The sequence below is a fragment of the Macrobrachium rosenbergii genome, chromosome 41, assembly GCF_040412425.1.
Source record: "Macrobrachium rosenbergii isolate ZJJX-2024 chromosome 41, ASM4041242v1, whole genome shotgun sequence".
NCBI lineage: Eukaryota > Metazoa > Arthropoda > Malacostraca > Decapoda > Palaemonidae > Macrobrachium > Macrobrachium rosenbergii.
Genome location: NC_089781.1, coordinates 24,713,192 through 24,732,880, shown reverse-complemented (window position 1 = coordinate 24,732,880; position 19,689 = coordinate 24,713,192). Strand labels below are relative to the sequence as shown.

Sequence of the window (19,689 nt, the reverse complement as noted above, 5' to 3'; positions counted from 1 at the left end):
TTAAGTTTAAGGAAAATATTTTCTTCATAAAGAATTAAGTTGAAGGAAAATTTGTTCTTAATAGTGAATTACGTGTAAGGAAAATTTGTTCTTTAAAAAGAACTAAGTTTAAGGAAAATTTTTACTAAATAAGGAATTAAGTTTAAGGAAAATTTGTTCATAAAGAACTAAGTTTAAGGAAAACTTGTTCTTCATGAATTTGATGATTAAGTGAACTATATTTTGAATAAGTTAATTTTTGGCGAGGTACCCTATATGATGTTATAGCGGCCACGTAGGTTTATGTACTGAAGAGACAGAGGGAACCCAGTATGGTAACCCAACCTAGATACTGTAGAAGAAATGGCGAACTTGATGCGGCCTTGAAATGTTTTTGTTCCCAACCAGTCTATTGTCCCCTTGCATTATCAATTCGAAGCAAGCTTTTGGAAGGTCGAGCGCACTTTCTGTGGGTGTTTTGTGCCATCGTGGAGTATTTATAGGTATAATGATTAAGAACTAAGTGCTGGTGTATGTAATTTGTCTGGCTACCTCCACGTGAATGTCCAACGTCTAGTGGCAACAGCCGCGCAAGTGTGCCGGGGATTAGAATATTAGAATGTAATTTCTCTCTCTCTCTCTCTCTCTTTCTTTCGTGAAGTACAGATGTTATGTTAGAAGTTCTTTTGTGTATAAATTTTTTGCTTATTAGTTTGCCATCTGTAAGTGAGTAATCAAATTGTATAATTTAGGATGCGATGAACACCGGAAAATGACTCTTAATGAGTTACTGACGTGGCTGGCTCCTCTCTCTCTCTCTCTCTCTCTCTCTCTCTCTCTCTCTCTCTCTCTCTCTCTCTCTCTCTCTCTCTCTCTCTCTCTCTCTTGATGCAGTTTCGATTAAGTGTTCTTGTTATTATATATAAACCTTATTTATTAGTTTGCAGTTTATAAGTAAGTTATTGAATTGTGTAGTTCAGGATGATGTAATGTCGTAAAATGATTCTTAATGAGTTAATAAGTAGTTGTCGACGTGGTCAAGTCTCTCTCTCTCTCTCTCTCTCTCTCTCTCTCTCTCTCTCTCTCTCTGTGTGTGTTTGTGGCGGGGGGCGTTTCGTGAGCCAGTGGAAATGTGTAGAGCTCGCAAACTGAATGACTAACGTTCGATCCCTGAAAAGGACGAAGGAAAAACACTCAGTAATTTAGCAGTGAATTAGGTTCTTAGCTGCTAGTCAGCTGCTGTGGGGCGTAGTCGGAAAGAGGTGTGTGTGTGTGTGAATGAGAGAGAGGTGTAAATATGTACCATCCAAACCGCTTAACACAAGTGATGTTTCTTCAACCACTGCTGAGTCTATATATATACTCTAGGAAAGTGCTTCGCTGTGGACCTTCTCGACTGCGCTGCCTTCTTTTTCTAGTTTTAAGTCTCTTGGAGAGGCTGGGCTTCGCGGGAGAAAGAAGGCCTCCCGGCTTCGTAAGCTGCTTCTCTCCGTCCGTTCTGACGCTTAGGAAAAAGCCGACTCGTTAAGCCTGTCGAGAGGTTGTGGGCCCTGCGGGGAGGTATTGATGACATATTTATTTCTGGGCATGTCGTGTTTGTAAGAGTACACACACACGCACGCGCACACACATACACACATATATATATATATATATATATATATATATATATATATATATATATATATATATATATATATAATATATATATATAAATATATATATAAATATATATATAAATATATATATATATATATATATATATATATATATATATATATATATGTGTAATATAATGTGTGTATATATATATATATATATATATTATAAAATTGTATATATAATATAATTGTATATATATACACATACATATACATGTGTGTATACCGTTTGTTTAATTTGTTAATACTATTGCTACTACGTGTTGCAACTTTGTGTGAGTGTGTTTGTGTGTGCGCGTATGTGTGAGTGAGTTATTGATCATGCATGTCATATAGTGGGTGAGCGATGCCGACTGGAGATGGGGTTGCATCAATTAGTGTGCAAATCAGGTAAATGTCATGTCCTTCCTCTCTCTCTCTCTCTCTCTCTCTCTCTCTCTCTCTCTCTCTCTCTCTCTCTCTCTCTCTCTCTCTCCTGTGACCATGGCGGTTGCGGTGACATCTTGAAGTGAACTTAATTCGTCGTAAGTGCGTCGGTTGAAATTGAAGCGTCCTTCGTCTCTCTCTCTCTCTCTCTCTCTCTCTCTCTCTCTCTCTCTCTCTCTCTCTCTCTCTCTCTCTCTCTCTCTCTCCGTCTTCTACGGTGCAAAGGACTTCTTTGTTGTTTGTGCTCCGTCCATGGCTTAAAAATTGCAATGTTTTTATTTCCAACTTTAGTGGCTTGTCATGTAATTTACCTAATTCATTGCAATTGCAGCTTATGAAGTTCGATATGTTTGAATATTTCGGAATTGCTCTGGATATCCCATGTTTGGTTGTTAGCAGTGGTGGGTCAGTCTAATGTGACACGTTTTTATTCTTCATTGCAGATAACTGAAATAAATTTTGTCACTAAAAGGCTTAATTTTAATTTAACTGCAGTGTGTGCTTTCAGCGCAGGTTTATTGGGGTGCATTTGTTTTGTCTTGTCCACGTTTTTTTATTTTTTTTTTTTTATTTTTATTTTATTTTATTTTTTTGCCAGTAAGAGCGACTTAGTCGTTTTAGCTGGCTCAGAGCTTGTCTGGTCGCCGGAGTTGCATAGTAAGAGGTGATTTAAGACTGTTGTTTGTTGGTTACCTGAGATTGATAGTTGTTTAGTTTACTTGCAGTGTTTTATTTTTATCCTCATTGCAAGATGTTTTAGTTTACTTGCAGTGTTTTTTATATCCCCAGTGCAAGATGTTTAGTTTACTTGCAGTTTTTATTTTTATTTCCTCATTCACACAGTTGTCTTCATTTTTCACCTCAACTCGTGTACGTCATTGACAGGATTACAAATTTTATTAATCTTTCCTTATTTTTGCTTCGTGTTTCACATCCCTTCTAATCCAATCACCTCAACTCCTGTACGTCATTGACAAGATTATACATTTTTTTGTTTATCTTTCCTTTCTTGCCTATTGTTTCACATCCCTTCTAATCCAAAGTATGTCAAGATTCGCATGAGCGGCCTACATCACACAGGCCCTTGGGAAAGGTCGAGTGTTATGATACTGGCCTTAACACAGATGATATTCTTTTCGCCCCAGATGTGGTAATACCGTAGTAGTAGCTCGGACCTTGTGATGGAATCACGCCATCGCGCGGATTCTCTCGAGACAGAACGCGTTTCTGTACATTTTTTACGTTCACATTTTAACACTGAATTTTATTTGTATATCGTCAGTCACATGTTCATTATCAGTCATATCATTTATATATTTCACCTTCATTAACGGCGCTTGAATAATCCTGATGGGTTCCGGCGCTTGGTCTTCAAGGCCTAAATTTCATAGTCAGTCAGTTTGAAAGAAGGATGTCGATGGTTGAATTTTATTTCTATCTGAACATTTGCGTGATAACATATGGTCCGTTTTGTGGATGCAACGTCTGTGTTGGGTTGCCTCTGTTTGAATAATGAATGTGCTTTAAGACACTTCTCTAGTCAAGTACTTTTGCCAGCTCTCTCTCTCTCTCTCTCTCTCTCTCTCTCTCTCTCTCTCTCTCTCTCTCTCTCTCTCTCTCTCTCTCTCTTCCTGAAAGCTGCAACCTAAAGTAATCTGTCTCTCTTTCTGGCCATGTGTTGACACCGGCGAAGGTTAGGTTTCAGAACTTTTAATAGCTTTTATTTTTTATCTAGAATGCCAGACTGAAGGCCAAAATGTGGGCTCCCACGATCATTTAACATTATATATATAGTCAGTAGCTTTAAGTTCGCACTAGGATTATATGTAGGCAATGTGTATATGCTGATATACTGTATATATATATATATATATATATATATATATATATATATATATATATATATATATATATATATATATATATGTATATATATATATATATATATATATATGTATATATAGTATTATATATGTATATATTATATCTGTGTATTTTTTCTTATATATAGGCACACATACATACATGTATAAAGTGTGCACACAAGTAGACAAAATCTATCTAAACATAAATAATTTATACACACATATATGTATTTACATATAATTCATGTATGTGTGCTCACACGCAGACGAAAAATTCATCAAAACAGAACTCTCTAATTAAATAATTAAAACTCGGATATAATCCGCATACGTCAGCATGCGGCGTTAAAAACCTACTGCATTCGCTGGTCTGAGATCTCATGCAAGGGTAAGTTGAAAGAGAAGGTAGGCGCGTGTGGGTTTTGGGGGCGGGTGGGGGTTCCATCTTAGCCTGGCCCTGGGACTAGGGGGTGGGGGCGTCTCTAAGGAGCTTGCACGTGAATGATCATGTGATGGGGAAAGCACTTCTTGGCTCTCCCGCGGTTCTCCTGCTTTTGTTGTTCTTGCTGTTGTCTGTTGTCTGTCTCACAAGCCGTACCGGTTGGCGGCATTGCTTCTCCTTCAGACTCTTGGGTTAACTGTCCAGGAAGCGCGGAATTCTCTCTCTCCTCTCTGCCTGTCTGTTTGAGTTAATATATATTTTTTAAAGATGGATATCGATTCACATAACTGTCCAGGAAGCAAGATTTTCTCTCTCTCTCTCTCTCTCTCTCTCTGTCTGCGTTAATATATATTTTTAAAGATGCATATCGATTCACATATTAACTGTCCAGGAAGCAAGATTTTTTCTCTCTCTCTCTCTCTCTCTCTCTCTCTCTCTCTCTCTCTCTCTCTCTCTCGGCAATGTTTTTTAAAGAGGAGCGGATGTCGGCGTGAAGGTAGCGCTACAATTTTCGGTTTCGCACCAAAACTCTCTTTAGGAGTGAGATTGCTAGCCCCATGCCGCTTTTCCCGGGGGACCCATTTAACAGCTAGATCGTCTGGTGGGCTGTAGTAGGTTCAGCTCGAGCCACGGGCCTTGCAAATCTCAGCTTAGCACTGTACCAATGAGCTGAGTCCCCTACACATGTGTGTGTGTTTGTGTGGAGAGAGAGAGAGAGAGAGAGAGAGAGAGAGAGATGGGTTATTAGTTGGAGAATAAAAAAATTGGGGAGGTGGAGTGGATCCTCGCGTAATAATGTCGCCGTAGATAAAAGTGAATGCTAATGGGTGAATCAATTGCGTGTTAAGATGCGTTAACAGCTGACGTGTAAATATCTGCAGCTGTCAGATTCATATATAAGAAAGCAGTGCAGCTTTACGTGGGAACCGATTCGGGCTTGGTTCTTCGGGATGGGATTGGTCAGCTGTGTGGTTATGTTGATGTAACCTTCCCCCTCCCCACATTCCCATTCATTTCGGTGGTTTACATGCGTTGGTCTGAACACTTGATATTTCTGAACACTTGAGGCAATAAAAATACCTTATCCACCAACCCTGTATTTCAGAAAGCAACTGTGTGTTTTGGTCTAGCACAAAATTTAGCAGGTACCTGAGTGTATTTGCAACTAATGTGTTTGCAACTCAGTAAACAAGAATTACATATTTGGTAACGGTCTTCATATTATTCAACTGAATACCTTTGCAACGACTTAGTAATTGCAATAACAGCCTAATTATTTTGGCAGGTAGGACAACGGATGCAGAGAGGCATTATGTCGAACAATACGTAAGGTGAAAGCATAAATATAAGTTTGAAGAGATTGTTACAGTTGTAATCTTATTGTATCATCTCGAGAAAATCTGGATTGTTGAGAATCGCAGATTGTTTGAAGGTGATTATATAATAAAATACAGTAACTGAATACAGTTACGAATGAAAAGAATAGGCTGCATATTGCACCGTAATGACATAATGTTAATGTTTAATGTACCAGTGTACAAGCGGGCGAGAGAGAATGTGGAAATTGTCGTAGACTAAATCAAATCTTTTTACCTTGAATTACAAGTTGTTCCCATTAATTAATTAAACATGTAAATTGTAAGGTTTTTGGTCGGGCATCATAATATATTGCAACTTGCTTCATTAACGTTACAGAACATTGTGCCTTTAGTAAGGCTGTGTGGAAGTAATTTAGGATCTAAACGAAAATTAAAAGATAATTTTCGCAACGCGAATAATCTCGGCGTCGTCTCCATGTTGAAACGTATTCATAAAAATTCCGATTATCTATTTAAAAAGTTACTTAACACCGTCACGGCTTCTTAACTACCGAGTAGTCACTAATGTGACTATTGCTTCATTTTTATGTGACGTCGAACACAGCAGCGGAACAGCAGGTTAAGGACAGTGATTTTCCAGATGACAAGATGGAAATGGGCCTCACCAGGTAGATCCAATCCTGCAAGGCAAAAATGACGCAATTGAAACTACATCAGAGATGAGAAAATGGGGACAGACACTTGTGAGAATTCTTAAAACATGTCAGCGGCGGAGATAAGCAGATTCTAAAATTAGGAACAAACCACGAGCATATTATTGCGTAGTCAGCTAAATAGGTAATGCAGTGCACATGCACGCACAGCATGTTTGCTTGAGATAGCCAAAAATAAACCTCTCTCTCTCTCTCTCTCTCTCTCTCTGTCTCTGATAGACACTGCATCGCCGCATTATCAGACGAATTTTTTGATTCATTCAAAGCTGAGTTTTTTTAATGTTTTTTTTAGACCTTGCAAACGTTGGTTGTGTCTTGGCGTCTTGCGTAGTTTATACTCGTAGAATGAAGACTGGTCTGTGTTGACTTTCACGCGACGCCATGAATTAATGTTTGTACACACACACGGTTCAGTTTGTGGCTTTGTTCATGTGCACGCACACTCCGCTGAATTTTTTCTTTTAGTTTTCGTTGAGAGAGAGAGAGAGAGAGAGAGAGAGAGAGAGAGAGAGAGGATCTTCACTGTGACGCAGTGGAAGCAAGATATTTTTCCTCCTAATTATTAGGCTTTAGTTCGTCACGCTTATTGTTTTGACTTAATTGAAGAGAGAGAGAGTTTTGTCGCATCATGTTATATCGTTGTCTGACAATGTTTGATGCGTATATCAAAAGCCAAAATGTTTGGCAGTGATGCGTATAACGAAAGCCAAAAATGTTTGACAGTTTGTGGCCAAAATGTTTGACAGTGATGCGTATAACGAAAGCCAAAATGTTTGACAGTGATGCGTATAACGAAAGCCAAAATGTTTGACAGTGATGCGTATAACGCCAAAATGCTTGAATGTTTTTGTTTGACTTTTGTTTGAGTTTTCCAAAATGTTTGAGATGCGTAGAGAGAGAGAAAGAGAGAGAGATAAGCCAAAATGTTTGACAGTGATGCGTATAACGAAAGCCAAATGTTTGACAGTGATGATAACGAAAGCCAAAAATGTTTGAGTATAACGAAAGCCAAAATGTTTGACAGTGATGCGTATAACGAAAGCCAAAATGTTTGACAGTGATGCGTATAACGAAAGCCAAAATGTTTGACAGTGATGCGTATAACGAAAGCCAAAATGTTTGACAGTGATGCGTATAACGAAAGCCAAAATGTTTGACAGTGATGCGTATAACGAAAGCCAAAATGTTTGAGTGATGCTATAACAAAGCCAAAATGTTTGACAGTGATGCAGTGGATAACAAAGAAAAATGTTTGACAGTGATGCGTATAACCCAAAATCCTAATTGTTTGACAGTGATGCGTATAACGAAAGCTTTTGAGTGATGCGTATAACGAAAGCCAAAATGTTTGACACGTTAATTGAAGTGATGCGTATAACGAAAGCCAAAATGTTTGACAGTGATCGCATCTTGTTGAGATCGTTGTTTGGCAATGTTTGATGATGCGTATAACGAAAGCCAAAATGTTTGATGATGCGTAAACGAAAGCCAAAATGTTTGACAGTGATTCGTATAACGAAAGCCAAAATGTTTGACAGTGATGCGTATAACGAAAGCCAAAATGTTTGACAGTGATGCGTATAACGAAAGCCAGAATGTTTGGTGCCCTCCAACTCCTCGGCCATATGAATATTAAAAGAAATCACACAAACCGGAATTTGAATTTTAATGGCATTTAATAAACATGTCCTTGAATTACTCTAATAAGTCTCCTTGACACTGAATTATAATATTCGAGCGGTGCGCATATATTCGTGAAATATTTAAGTATAATAATTTGGCTCTAATTTTGGTGACGAAGTTCTTAAATATTTAAAAGTAAATAGCTTTAAATTTCAGTTAAATGTACTGCAAGTGAAATTATGCATTGCGTTTTGATAATTACATTTACATCGGAGAAACTTATTTTAGCAAAAAAAGAAAATTAATTCAGAATGAGCCCCATGTTTTTCATACAGAATCGTTCAGCGGCTGTGCTTTCAACTTTTCATATACATGGCTACATTTGTACCACGAATCATTAGGTTCATGTCGTGGATATACTTTCATTTTACTTGTTTGTAAAACTATATTTGCATTACGAATCATTGATACCTACGTTCCACTAAGGCCCCAGAAAGTATCTGGATACTGGTTCCACTAAACGCCAAGTGGTATCTTGATACCTGCATATCAATTGAATTCAATCTTCTAACCTTGAGCCGTTCTATAGCGCCTCTCTCTATGGCCTTGGATGCAACGCTTGCAGTCTCTTCTTATTTGTTCATTTCTTTAGAGACTAATTTGTAATACAAGGTTATGTTAAGGTAGAGATAATTCGGTTTTTGTTAAGTGCGTTCAGTGGTCTTGAATATAGGTTACTCGAAACACTTTTCTCTAGTTTCATGTATTTTATTATTAGATACCATCCAGTTTGAATGGGGTCCTGTTAGTAATTCTGCTAATGCACAGAACAGTTGTGTATGTGATAAAGTGTCTTGTTAAACTAAGATATACTAAACTTTTCTGCTGATCTCCATCCTGAGAACCAGTTTCGAAAAAGGCCACGGGGTAACCATCAGGTAAAGACAAGCCATGAGCCTTCTATACCCCTCTTGCCCCCCCCCCCTTCCAAAATTTAGATGAATTGCCCGGATGAGAGTTCATGCGAACTTATCAGCGACCTAACGTATGAATCATTTTCAGTAGCTCACTGACCTAACCAAACTAGTAGGACCTTTCAACAAAGGCTCGAGAGCTTGGCTCCCAGGACATGTGCACTGTTAATCTCCTTGGGGTTGGGGGTGGTTGCGGGGTGGGGTATTGGTGCGCAGTAGACGGTTGTCCGACGCATTTGAAATGCTTGATTCTTTTTTTCATCTTACGCGTACTAGGATCAAGTGAGGTGGTAGTAGTAGTAGGAGAGAGAGAGAGAGAGAGAGAGAGAGAGAGAGAGAGAGAGAGAGAGATTCGTCCCACTTTAAAGTATACCAGGAAGTTACGGCCGCGGAACGAGCATGAACGCCAATGTGGCATTGCCTAAAATCCTGCAATATCGGTTAAAAGGAGCCTCAGGAATGGAACGGAAACCAGACTTCGAATTTTAATACAGATTAGTGTTCTCTCTCTCTCTCATATATATATATATATTATATAAAATATTGTATCTATATCATACTGGAACTAACGGTTTAATATGTCGGTCAATGTTCACCCGCTGTCATGAATACTAAGCTTGTCCTACTCCATACAAAAACAATACATGCACATGCGCAGTTGACCCAGTTAATATACCATCTCACCAGCATCATACCGGGTATGTGATTTTCAGGAGCCGGTACCAATAACGGCGGTGAAGAATCAATTGTTCGTTCCTGGTAAATGGGCGATGACGACACACTGTGTCCAGGAACGCCGGAGTAAAATTAAAGCGTTTGCCGGGGGATTGATGCTGGCGGTGGCGTAATAAAGTTTTAACTGCGTCGTCGGAGCTTGCTTTGTATTTTTTCCCTGCCGTTATTTTAGGAGACTTCGGAGGTTTTAAGTGTGCTTGTAGGATGGTTGGCTACTGGAGACTTCGGAGGTTTTAAATGTGCTTGTAGGATGGTTGGCTGCTTGTTTTGTGTGAGAGAGAGAGAGAGAGAGAGAGAGAGAGAGAGAGAGAGAGAGAGAGAGTATTTTTTCCTGCCGTTATTTTAGGAGACTTTGGAGGTTTTAAACGTACTTGCAGGGTGGTTGGTTACTTGTTTCGTGAGAGAGAGATAGAGAATTTTTTTCCTGGGATTACTTTAGGAGACTTTGGGGGTTTTAAATGTACTTGTAGTATGGTTGGTTGCTTGTTTCGTAAGAGAGAGAGAGAGAGAGAAAATATTTTTCTTGTGGTTACTTTAGGAGACTTTGGGGGTTTTAAATGTACTTGTAGGATGGTTGGTTGCTTGTTTCGTAAGAGAGAGAGAGAGAGCGAATTTTTTCCTGTGGTTACTTTAGAAGACTTCGGAGGTTTTAAATGTACTTGTAGGATGGTTGGTTGCTTGTTTCGTGCGAGAGAGAGAGGGAGAGGGAGGGGTTGGGGGTGAGGTGGGGTTATTACCCGTTGTACATCAGTACTAAGTAAGCATTATATAATTCCTCTGTAACCTATCATCCATGCTGACGTCATGCCACGTAGATTCATGTATTGGCTTATCCGCACCCTTTTTTAAAATTGTTTTTTCCAAGTTAACACGCTAAATTTGTAGTTAATCGTTGGAAGGTCGTTTTTCAAACTTGCCCTTGAAAGTCTAGTTTCACAAAAACGCGTCAAACTTGTTTGCAAGTCAGGGGTAAGGCGCTGATATTACTTTTATACAACTACAGTGTGCGCCAGATCAGTGGTTTGTTTGAAAAGGTTTCAAACAAACCATTGTAAATATTGCCAGAACCTTGTTTAGTGCAGGATTCCCCCTGAATCAAGGTTCGAGAATGAGAGAGAAAAAAAAAAATGGGGTGTAGGTGGGAGAACTATGTGGAAGGCATTAAACCATATGGTTGACACGGAGCGAAAGTGTTCATGTTAATGGATGTATGCGCTGTTATTTGTTACGTAACACATGGACACCGCACGGCAGATTTTTTTTTATATTTTTCAACAGCAGCTCATGGTCAATGAGAACTCCCGTTTACTTTCTATTTTAGCCTTTATTATTTTCCGCGCATGTGGCGCTCTGGCAGTAAAAGTGCTACGCTGTTGTGACTGGCCAGTTTTGGCACAAGGCTGTAATCAGCATCTTGAGTCAACAACTAACAAGTGCTGCCAGTTAGGTCGGGATTGTCTTTGGGTGTCTGGTGGCGTGACGTTTGATTGTAGTTTTTCCGCCTTGAATTTTCTTTATAGTACCACCCCTTACGTTTCCAATACTACACATGGGGAATTTTTCCAGTATGAAAAATGAAGAACGATTACTAAGTGTAGTTGTTGTTTTAAGAGGTTATTAGCTCTGCAAGTGAGGTAATTGTTAAAGCACACTTTCAACGTGGGAATTAAAATTTATAATTCGAAAGCAGTTTAATACCAAACTTCACAATGGGTAAACTGGCCCTGAGAAAGCAATTATACCAAGTCACATTCAACTTCGTGACGGTTTGCTCTTCAAACAGAATGTTGCAAGTAGGCTCCCGAGAGAGAGAGAGAGAGAGAGAGAGAGAGAGAGAGAGAGAGAGAGAGAGAGAGAGAGATTCAGTGCTTTAATCAAATATCATTTGCTTGCATAGGGGTGACAGCGGTCTCCAAGAACCCACAGCATTCATTGACAAATAGAGATTGACGAATAAAGATCAAGTTGAAGGAAGAAATTGCGTGCTTCGAAGAGAGAGAGAGAGAGAGAATCTTCCCACGAGGGGTGCTGGCAGTCACAGACAAGAGAATTTTCCTCCTAGTGTAGTGACAAGAACATTTTTTGTTCATATGCAAGGCACGTATGCCCGTTTGGAGTACAGTACAACGTTAGATGTGTGAGGCTGGGTCTTGGTGACCATAAGCCCAGAAGCTGTAAGAGCCAAGAGAAATATTTACTAGACGGATTGATTATGAAATTTAGGCCTTGATGACCAAGCGCCAGAACACATCAGGATTATTTAGCGCCGTAATGAAGGTGAAATATATAAATTAATATGATTGATAATGAATAGGTGAATGATGATATATTAGTAAAATTCAATGTTAAAATATGAACGTAAAAAATGAATATTAGGTAGAACCAACAAAAAAAAGTATATATTAAACTTTTACATTCAAAATATATACTTGGTATAAGAAAAAATGACTAAAATCTTTATTAAATATACTGAAATCATAGTGACAGGACAGTGGTCAAAGACGACCCCCCCCCCTCCCCACACGAATAATCATCCGACTGTGTTCGAACGACCGAACCTCTGAAGGTTTCACATGGCAGTCAAGTTAGCCTTTGGTCGGGGGGAGGGAGTGGAAGGGGGTGGGTGGGTAAGGCGGTTATGCGAAATTCAGTTATTGGAGCACGTTGGGGAAGACCTTTGGGTAACAAACTATTGTTATCCTAACGGTTCTATAACGACTACCAGTTTCTAAGACTGGCGCAAAATTTTCAATTGATTTCACTCTCCTCTCATTCGTTTTAGTTGTATGTTGTTTTAGATTTAGCTGGCCTTGTGCCAGCACGGGCTCTTGCTTCTAGAGCAGCCCGTAATTTTAGTTGTAGTTTGCCGTTTCCTTAAATAGCCGCGAGCTACCGTAGCCCTGAACTGACTTTGAAGGTCTTAAAAAATTGTTTGAATTACTTGCATCATTTTAGTTCCCGGGATGGTAAAAATGAGTCAAAGTTTTGTAGACAGAAACACGGTATTGTCAATGTTATAAAGCAAGCTATTAAAGGCAGTAGCTAATGGTAGGTGGTGGTGAGAAAAGATAAATAATATATTGGAGATAAGAAGGGAAATTTGCGCAGACCTCTTGCGTAACCCTGAGTTAGAATGTTTCGTATACTTCTTTCTCTTAGGGAAGGTCTGAAAGATTCAGTATCTTGATTTCAGGTTCATCAGAATATCATTTTAATCATGCGTTTCGTTTGTTTCAGGTTGCATGGCATTCATCGGTGTGATGGTGTATTTCTTGACGGGTTGGTCACTGGGTCCCAACTGGGTTGAAGTGGATTTGGAGGAGAAGCTGGTTTTCACGGCCTTCTTCATAGGTGCCATCTTCTGCCTAGGTCTGTCCTTCACTTTCCACACAGTCTCCTGCCATTCGGAGTTTGTCGGAAAGCTCTTTAGCAAGTAAGTTCAGAAATTGTCGAGTATTTGTTTTCAGTTTGACGTTACAAGTTTTGAGGCTTTGTAATACACCCATTCATACTTTTTAGTCTTGTTATGGTATACTTTAGTAAAGAATCCTTATGGTGTTCTCCTGTATCAAGTTGTATGGATTCCTGTACATCTAACAAAACTGCAGTGATGAGCAAATCATTTCTTTGGTACAACACCTTTCATGAAATTCTTCAAATCCTAGATCATTGAATTTGCTTTAGTATTATTGAAGGCATGCAAAGATTTGAAGGTGCTGTACAATATTCACATGCTAACATTAATAAGTACAGTAATGTACAATTGGCTATTTTATATTGTCTTATTCTAATATAAATATTTTTTTCCAGATTGGATTACTGTGGTATTGCTTTATTAATTATGGGATCATTCGTTCCTTGGTTGTACTATGGGTTTTACTGTGACTTCCAACCAAAACTTATATACTTAACGGCTGTTGTTGTCCTTGGCATTACAACTATCATAGTCTCCTTGTGGGAGAAGTTCAGCACCCCAACTTTCAGACCACTACGTGCAGGTAAGCCGGCCCATTTGGTACAAGCTTTATTATTATATATTTTTTAGTTTTCTACCAGTGTACCGTTATTTTTCTCTTTCTGGTTACTATTTGGTAGATATGTGGACATGAAAATTTATAGAAGTACTGTACTGGATCATAATGAATTATTTTACCATTAAATCTAAATTGAGTTTTTACTATAACTTACTTTAGCTAACTTGGCTCATTGGTGGATATTTGATCATTCGAGTTATGCAGAATATCCTAACAAATGTTTTTACCATCTAGAGACTAAAACTAGTTTTTAACCATAGGTTACTTTGCTAACTTTACTATACATAACTTTTCTGATCAGAGGAAATTATATGTAATTGAATGTGTCCTCTTGGTCAATAAATGGAAAATAGTTAAATATGCAGTACTTTTAGACTGCGAAAAAGGGAGGAGTTAAACAGCAAAATCTGAGTCCGTGATTGGAGAGATTCAGGTTTAGTTTTCCAAATGGATTTTCAGTATCTAGATGTAAGGATGTAGCCCAAGCATTGGGGGTGGGGGAAAAAAAATTTGTTGTAAAATCATCCTACAGTGATATACCCTCACTTGAGGATTGAAGGAGTTACTTTTGATACTTTACTAACACACATCTATTTGTCCCCTCAGGTGTTTTCTTAACATTTGGATTGTCTGGCATCATCCCAGCAGTTCATTATACTCTCATTGAAGGATTTGACTTTGCAATTACTCGTGCCTCCCTGGGCTGGCTTATCCTTATGGGAGTCCTCTACGTTCTTGGGGCACTACTGTATGCTGTCCGGGTTCCAGAGAGATTCTTCCCTGGAAAATGTGATCTTTGGGTAAGCTTTTTGATTTTCAGTAAGAGCAAATCTTTCTGGTCATTCCAGCAAGAGCTTGAGAACTGGCTCAGTGATCTTATTAGGTAATCTTGTAATCAAATAACAAAGGTATTTTTAGAAAATTGGCTATATTAAGCAGATTTTTAAATGTATACCACGGTACTTTCTGAAAGATTGTGTTGTCTTTTCTTCCAGTTCCAGAGTCACCAGATCTTCCATATTCTAGTGATTGCTGCAGCTTTTGTCCATTACCATGGAATCTCAGAGATGGCAATGTACCGTCTCACACACGGTGATTGTACTGTGGAAAACTTACCTGCGAATGAAGCTCAGGACATTCTTTAGAAAGTTTAAAAAATGTTAGAATTGAGTGGTGTTGTGTGGTTTGTTATGCGATTAAAGGCAGTAGGTGCAGACCATTAGCAGGCCGGACTTGTTTGAGAGGCACCATGCATTGCAGATAATCATTATGCCTACTTATTTTATTTTTTTTTTTGGATTATTTTCTTAATCTTGGTATCTCTTGTTAGGATACAGTAATATTTTCAAGATCAAAACCTCAGCATGTATTATTTAATGGGAAACAGAGTACAATAACATGCTGTAAATGTTCATCATTTAAATTTGTATTCCATTTCAGCTTTTCCAAATCATGCCTTTCAATACATGATCAAATTGACAAAATGGAAATGAAGTCTAGGTGCTTTCACAAGTGAACCAAAAATGATTACCTTGCACAACTGCCCACAATTAAAGTATGTGTATGTTCTGTCACTACCTAAGGGCATTTTTATGTAATATATTTATTTGGTACAGTACATCCAGATTTTAGTACTGTATATTATAAAACTTTCTAACAAGAAAGTCTTAGTTTGTATAAGTAATTTGTTATTCTGTTATATGAGCTTTGGTGAAGTGGAAATTCACTTTTATGTTCTACCATTAGATTATGTATTCATTTGAAATCACTGCCGAGTGCCCGCAGACATCATGATTAAAGATTTAACAAGCCAGTTCTGTAAAGAATCACTAGTTGGTATACTGTACAGTAATCTTTGTTGATAAAAAAAAAAAAAAGTTGAATTGTGAATAGTTCTTACCACCCACAACCCTGATGAAAATGCCTTGCTTATTCTTTTCCATACATAAAAGTTTAAAAAGGGAGTTTACCTTTTTGAAGGTTGGAAGAACACGTCAGTTTGTTTGTTGGTATCTAGTGTGCTGGAGTGGTAAAATTTATTGTAGGTTTGTACCATCCAGTTTTTAATGCTAAATATATTTTGAAAATTCTCTCAATATAATTTGTTAGTTGGAATAAAGGTATTTTTGCTTTGATGTGTACATGTATTGTTACGTCAAATGTCTTGGCGCAGGGTATTGCATTTCACAGAACGTATGAGGTTATGGTCTTTATAGCTACTATTATTCCAGATTGCCATTAATTTTTCACAAAGAGGCACCATTAACTTCAGATCCAAGTAAAATAGTGTTCAAGTTGCACTAATAAAGGAATGTGTAAATGCAACCTTATAAGTGATATTCATTGGGTATGACCAGCTCATAGGCTGATGTAAATTAGATATCTGGAAGAGTCAAGTCATTTTTTTTTTTTTTCTCATGAACATAAATATCAGGTTGGTTTTGAGCACTTCCACAAGTATTATGTAAGAAGGTAAGATGTTCTGTAAGTCTCTGTATTTGAGGTTTGAAGTTTCAATGTCAGTAAAGGAAGTTCTAATATACAAAGTTTTATGAGTTGGCTAGAAACGTACTATATTTTGATTAGACCAGAAGGTGGCAACTACAAGTATAGTATAGAGCAATCACATAAGATATCTGTCAGACAATTACAACCAACAGTGAATTTGCAGTGATAAAGTAAAGGAAGCAGCTATAGTCTATTGTGGGAACTGTGTACATATTTCCATTGACCATAAGGTACAGTAATACAGTCTGCATTTGATAGTTTTTCTTATGGAATTTTCTGCTGAAACCTTTACTCACAAACATAAATTATGTAACTCCTGAATGTGCTGTATTTATGTGGGCAATATTGTTTGAAAAGTTTCCAGTCGATACCTTCCACCAAACTTGAGTGATCGCTTTTCTTTAAAGGTTCTGACGATTCTTTTTCAGTATTCTTTTGATATTACCTCAAAACAAGGTTATCGGTATATTATTTTTTCTGTATTTTCTTGATACAGTATTACATGTAGAGGTAATCATTATAGAAAAATTTTTTAATAATGCTGTAGTCTCGTATTGAGTATTTTAATTAATTTCATTGGCAGGAATCACCTTAAGATGTGATTTGGAAAAACTGATGTTATGAACCGAATCTAGAACCACTGTACACATCACAGTTGGTGCTAAACTCTGGATGAGATCATGTTTAACTGTGAAACTCTGACTAGTAGACTACTCATGTGATGTGGTGGTGGCTGAAAAATCTGAACAGTGGTAGCTCCAAGCAACCAGTTCATCAGAAAAAGGGCATGTCATGTTTTCATGTACTGCTTCAGAAATACGAGGTCTTAAAAAAAAAAAAAAAAGTGAATCCAAGAGGCTCAAGTAGGCTTATGTTTTATAGCTATGGCATTAAAGATTGCGCTTTCATAAACTTGTTTAGCTGGATGATAACATACGACATTCGTTTTGCTTGTAAAGCAATGTGGGTTGGTGATCAAAGACCCATTTAATCTCCATTTCATGCAGGCCCTTGTCTTTTCAGTGTAGTGATGGTGCTTTCCAAGTTATAAAAATAAAAGCTGAATTAGTAGCAGACATTTTAAGAAGTCTTTTAAAATAATCCTTGTGTTGTTGTTTTATTGTAATCCAGAGTACTGTAATGTATTTGTATCTACTGTTTATCCTATTGCAGTGTAGCCCACAGTTGAATATAAGACAGCAGTAGTGGAAAGTATTGCCCCTTGCAGAGTTGGATTTTGCAGATTATTATCCACTTTGCTTGTTGACTCCATTACAACCTGAAGCTGTGTAAAGTGAAGTACTATACTCCTGGATGATATTGTGTGCGCGCTATGTTCAGTATGAAAAACTCTAGATTTTTATTTCCTTATTTGTCAGTGATGATTGTTGCTTTGGTCAAACCAGTACAGTACAGCATTATTAATACTGTTGACAATACATGTATGTACTTATTTGAATGAAAACTGCTCTCATTGTCATCTGATAACTTTGAAGAATCATTTACAGACAGACATGAAATGGAGTAAGCGGGTTTGCCACCATTACCACTCATCATGTGGCTGAACATTTGTTCTTATGAGTACAGTGCAGCCTGAATCTTCATTTAGCAGATGTTAATATTTTCTTTACAGTCTTAAAATTTCAAAGCTGATATTTATGTAGTAAATTACAGTATAAGGGTATTGTCTTCTAGAATGTTTTATTTATAAAATATAATTTTTTGAAGTTTTAATATATTTTTTTCTGAGTTGCATTTGTATAAAAATTGTTACAAGTGGAACAAATGTTTGTTACACTGTAATGAAGATATAGAGGAAATATATTATAATGAATAAATTGTGTTTTATTCAAGGTTCCCTTTTAATTCAGGGTATTTGACAAAATATTCAAGGATCTCAGATTGGGTTTCAGTTGTTCACCATGATGTTTACAAGTTTTATCCTTGGAGGATGTTCTCTTGTTTGAGCCATATTCTTTCTAATTACATTTTGGACAGACATTAAGAAACTGCAATATGTAATGCTAAAACACACACTGCATTTTCAGGTATTTAATTTTTTCCACAATTTCCTGCCCTTCCTCCAGGTCTCGTCATATTATTAAAATCATGTCCAAACCATCTCAAGTTGAATGATCTACCTTTTTTCCAACCACTGGACACCATCCCTTTTTCACAGTACTATCCACCTGCCCTATGGCCATAATTCTTGGCATTCTTAAATCTCACCTTTTCAAGGTTTCAATTTCTTTGCTAGTGCCACTTTTTTCACTAAAGATTTATAGGCCTTGTGTATGCATCATAAGTTTTTACTTGAATATTTTTTTTTATTTACCAGTATTTTACCTACACTGTCCACAAGGTAGCATACATTCTACTCTACGACACACCTGTCTACTAAAAATGGCTCTCCACCTCTTAAACCAATGTACTTTTTTGTAGTTATGTCCTGTATAACAGATTTTACTTCAAGTATATTTTGGAAGCCTGAGGATTGTGACTGTGCATTATTCCTTTGCTTTTTTCCCAGTCACAACTTTTTAGCTTAGGTTTTCAATCATCCTGTCAATTTCTCTCTTCATTTAAACATTACCTCCTCTTGAGATTTTGCTGTTAACACTTATCAGTATATAGCACCTTTTCTGCAATAGTTTCAATAATACTATGATAACAGCAAAAGAGACTGGGCTGGTCTTTGATGGACAACAGTATTTATCATCAAATTCTTCTGATACACCTGCCACTTTTTCCACTCTGTCTTGTGTTAAAGCTGATTAACATCATTATCTTTTCTTTCTGCTTCCACAGAGGAGAGTGAAGGAAACTTTGCCCTGTAATGCCCATCTAATGGTTTTTCTTGACTCTTGAAGTGCTTTTGGTGTGGACACCCAAGGTTGACATTGTGCTGTACTGAAGATGTTATGTTGCAGGTTCCTTGCAATATTCCTTCAGTCCCAGCAGCCCTGCTTCTGTTTATTTTCCACCTATTGTTTTTGGTCTCTTCCCACCAAGCTGGCCAACTTCTTTATATCACTGAAACTTCAACCTTTTAATACAATACAAAACCTTGTAACAAAACCTGGAAATCAAGCTAAACTGTTAGTTCTCAAAAACCAACGTACAAGTATCTAAATATGCTTTACAAGTAACACAGGACTGAAGATACTACACTAAAGGACAGGCATGGCGTGCTAGAGAGGTATGTTGAATCGGAGAAACAAATACAAGTGCAATGCTGGCTGAAAATTTAGTCAACCTGAACATGAAAGTACTGTACACTAAAGACAGCAATGTACTGGGGTGTGCTACATATACGACTATGTACTGTCTTTGTATGGAAAAACATGGAGTTCTGTATTCTGAAATGGTGAAACATTGCTGATTCAAGATTTCTTCTCCTGTAATGTACA

At 37.6% G+C, this 19,689-nt stretch overlaps 1 protein-coding gene across 2 annotated transcripts in view; it reads left to right on the top strand.

The window, feature by feature from the left end:
* AdipoR (adiponectin receptor) overlaps window positions 1-18,117 on the top strand; it is an 85,992-nt gene extending 67,875 nt beyond the window's left edge. For both annotated transcript variants that reach the window (XM_067084179.1, XM_067084178.1), the window contains exons 4-7: window positions 12,975-13,170; window positions 13,548-13,735; window positions 14,378-14,571; window positions 14,767-18,117. In XM_067084179.1, coding sequence (XP_066940280.1) covers window positions 12,975-13,170; window positions 13,548-13,735; window positions 14,378-14,571; window positions 14,767-14,916 — 728 coding nt within the window. In that variant the 3' untranslated portion in view covers window positions 14,917-18,117. The remainder of the gene's footprint in view (window positions 1-12,974; window positions 13,171-13,547; window positions 13,736-14,377; window positions 14,572-14,766) is intronic.
* Window positions 18,118-19,689: the final 1,572 nt, after the last annotated feature.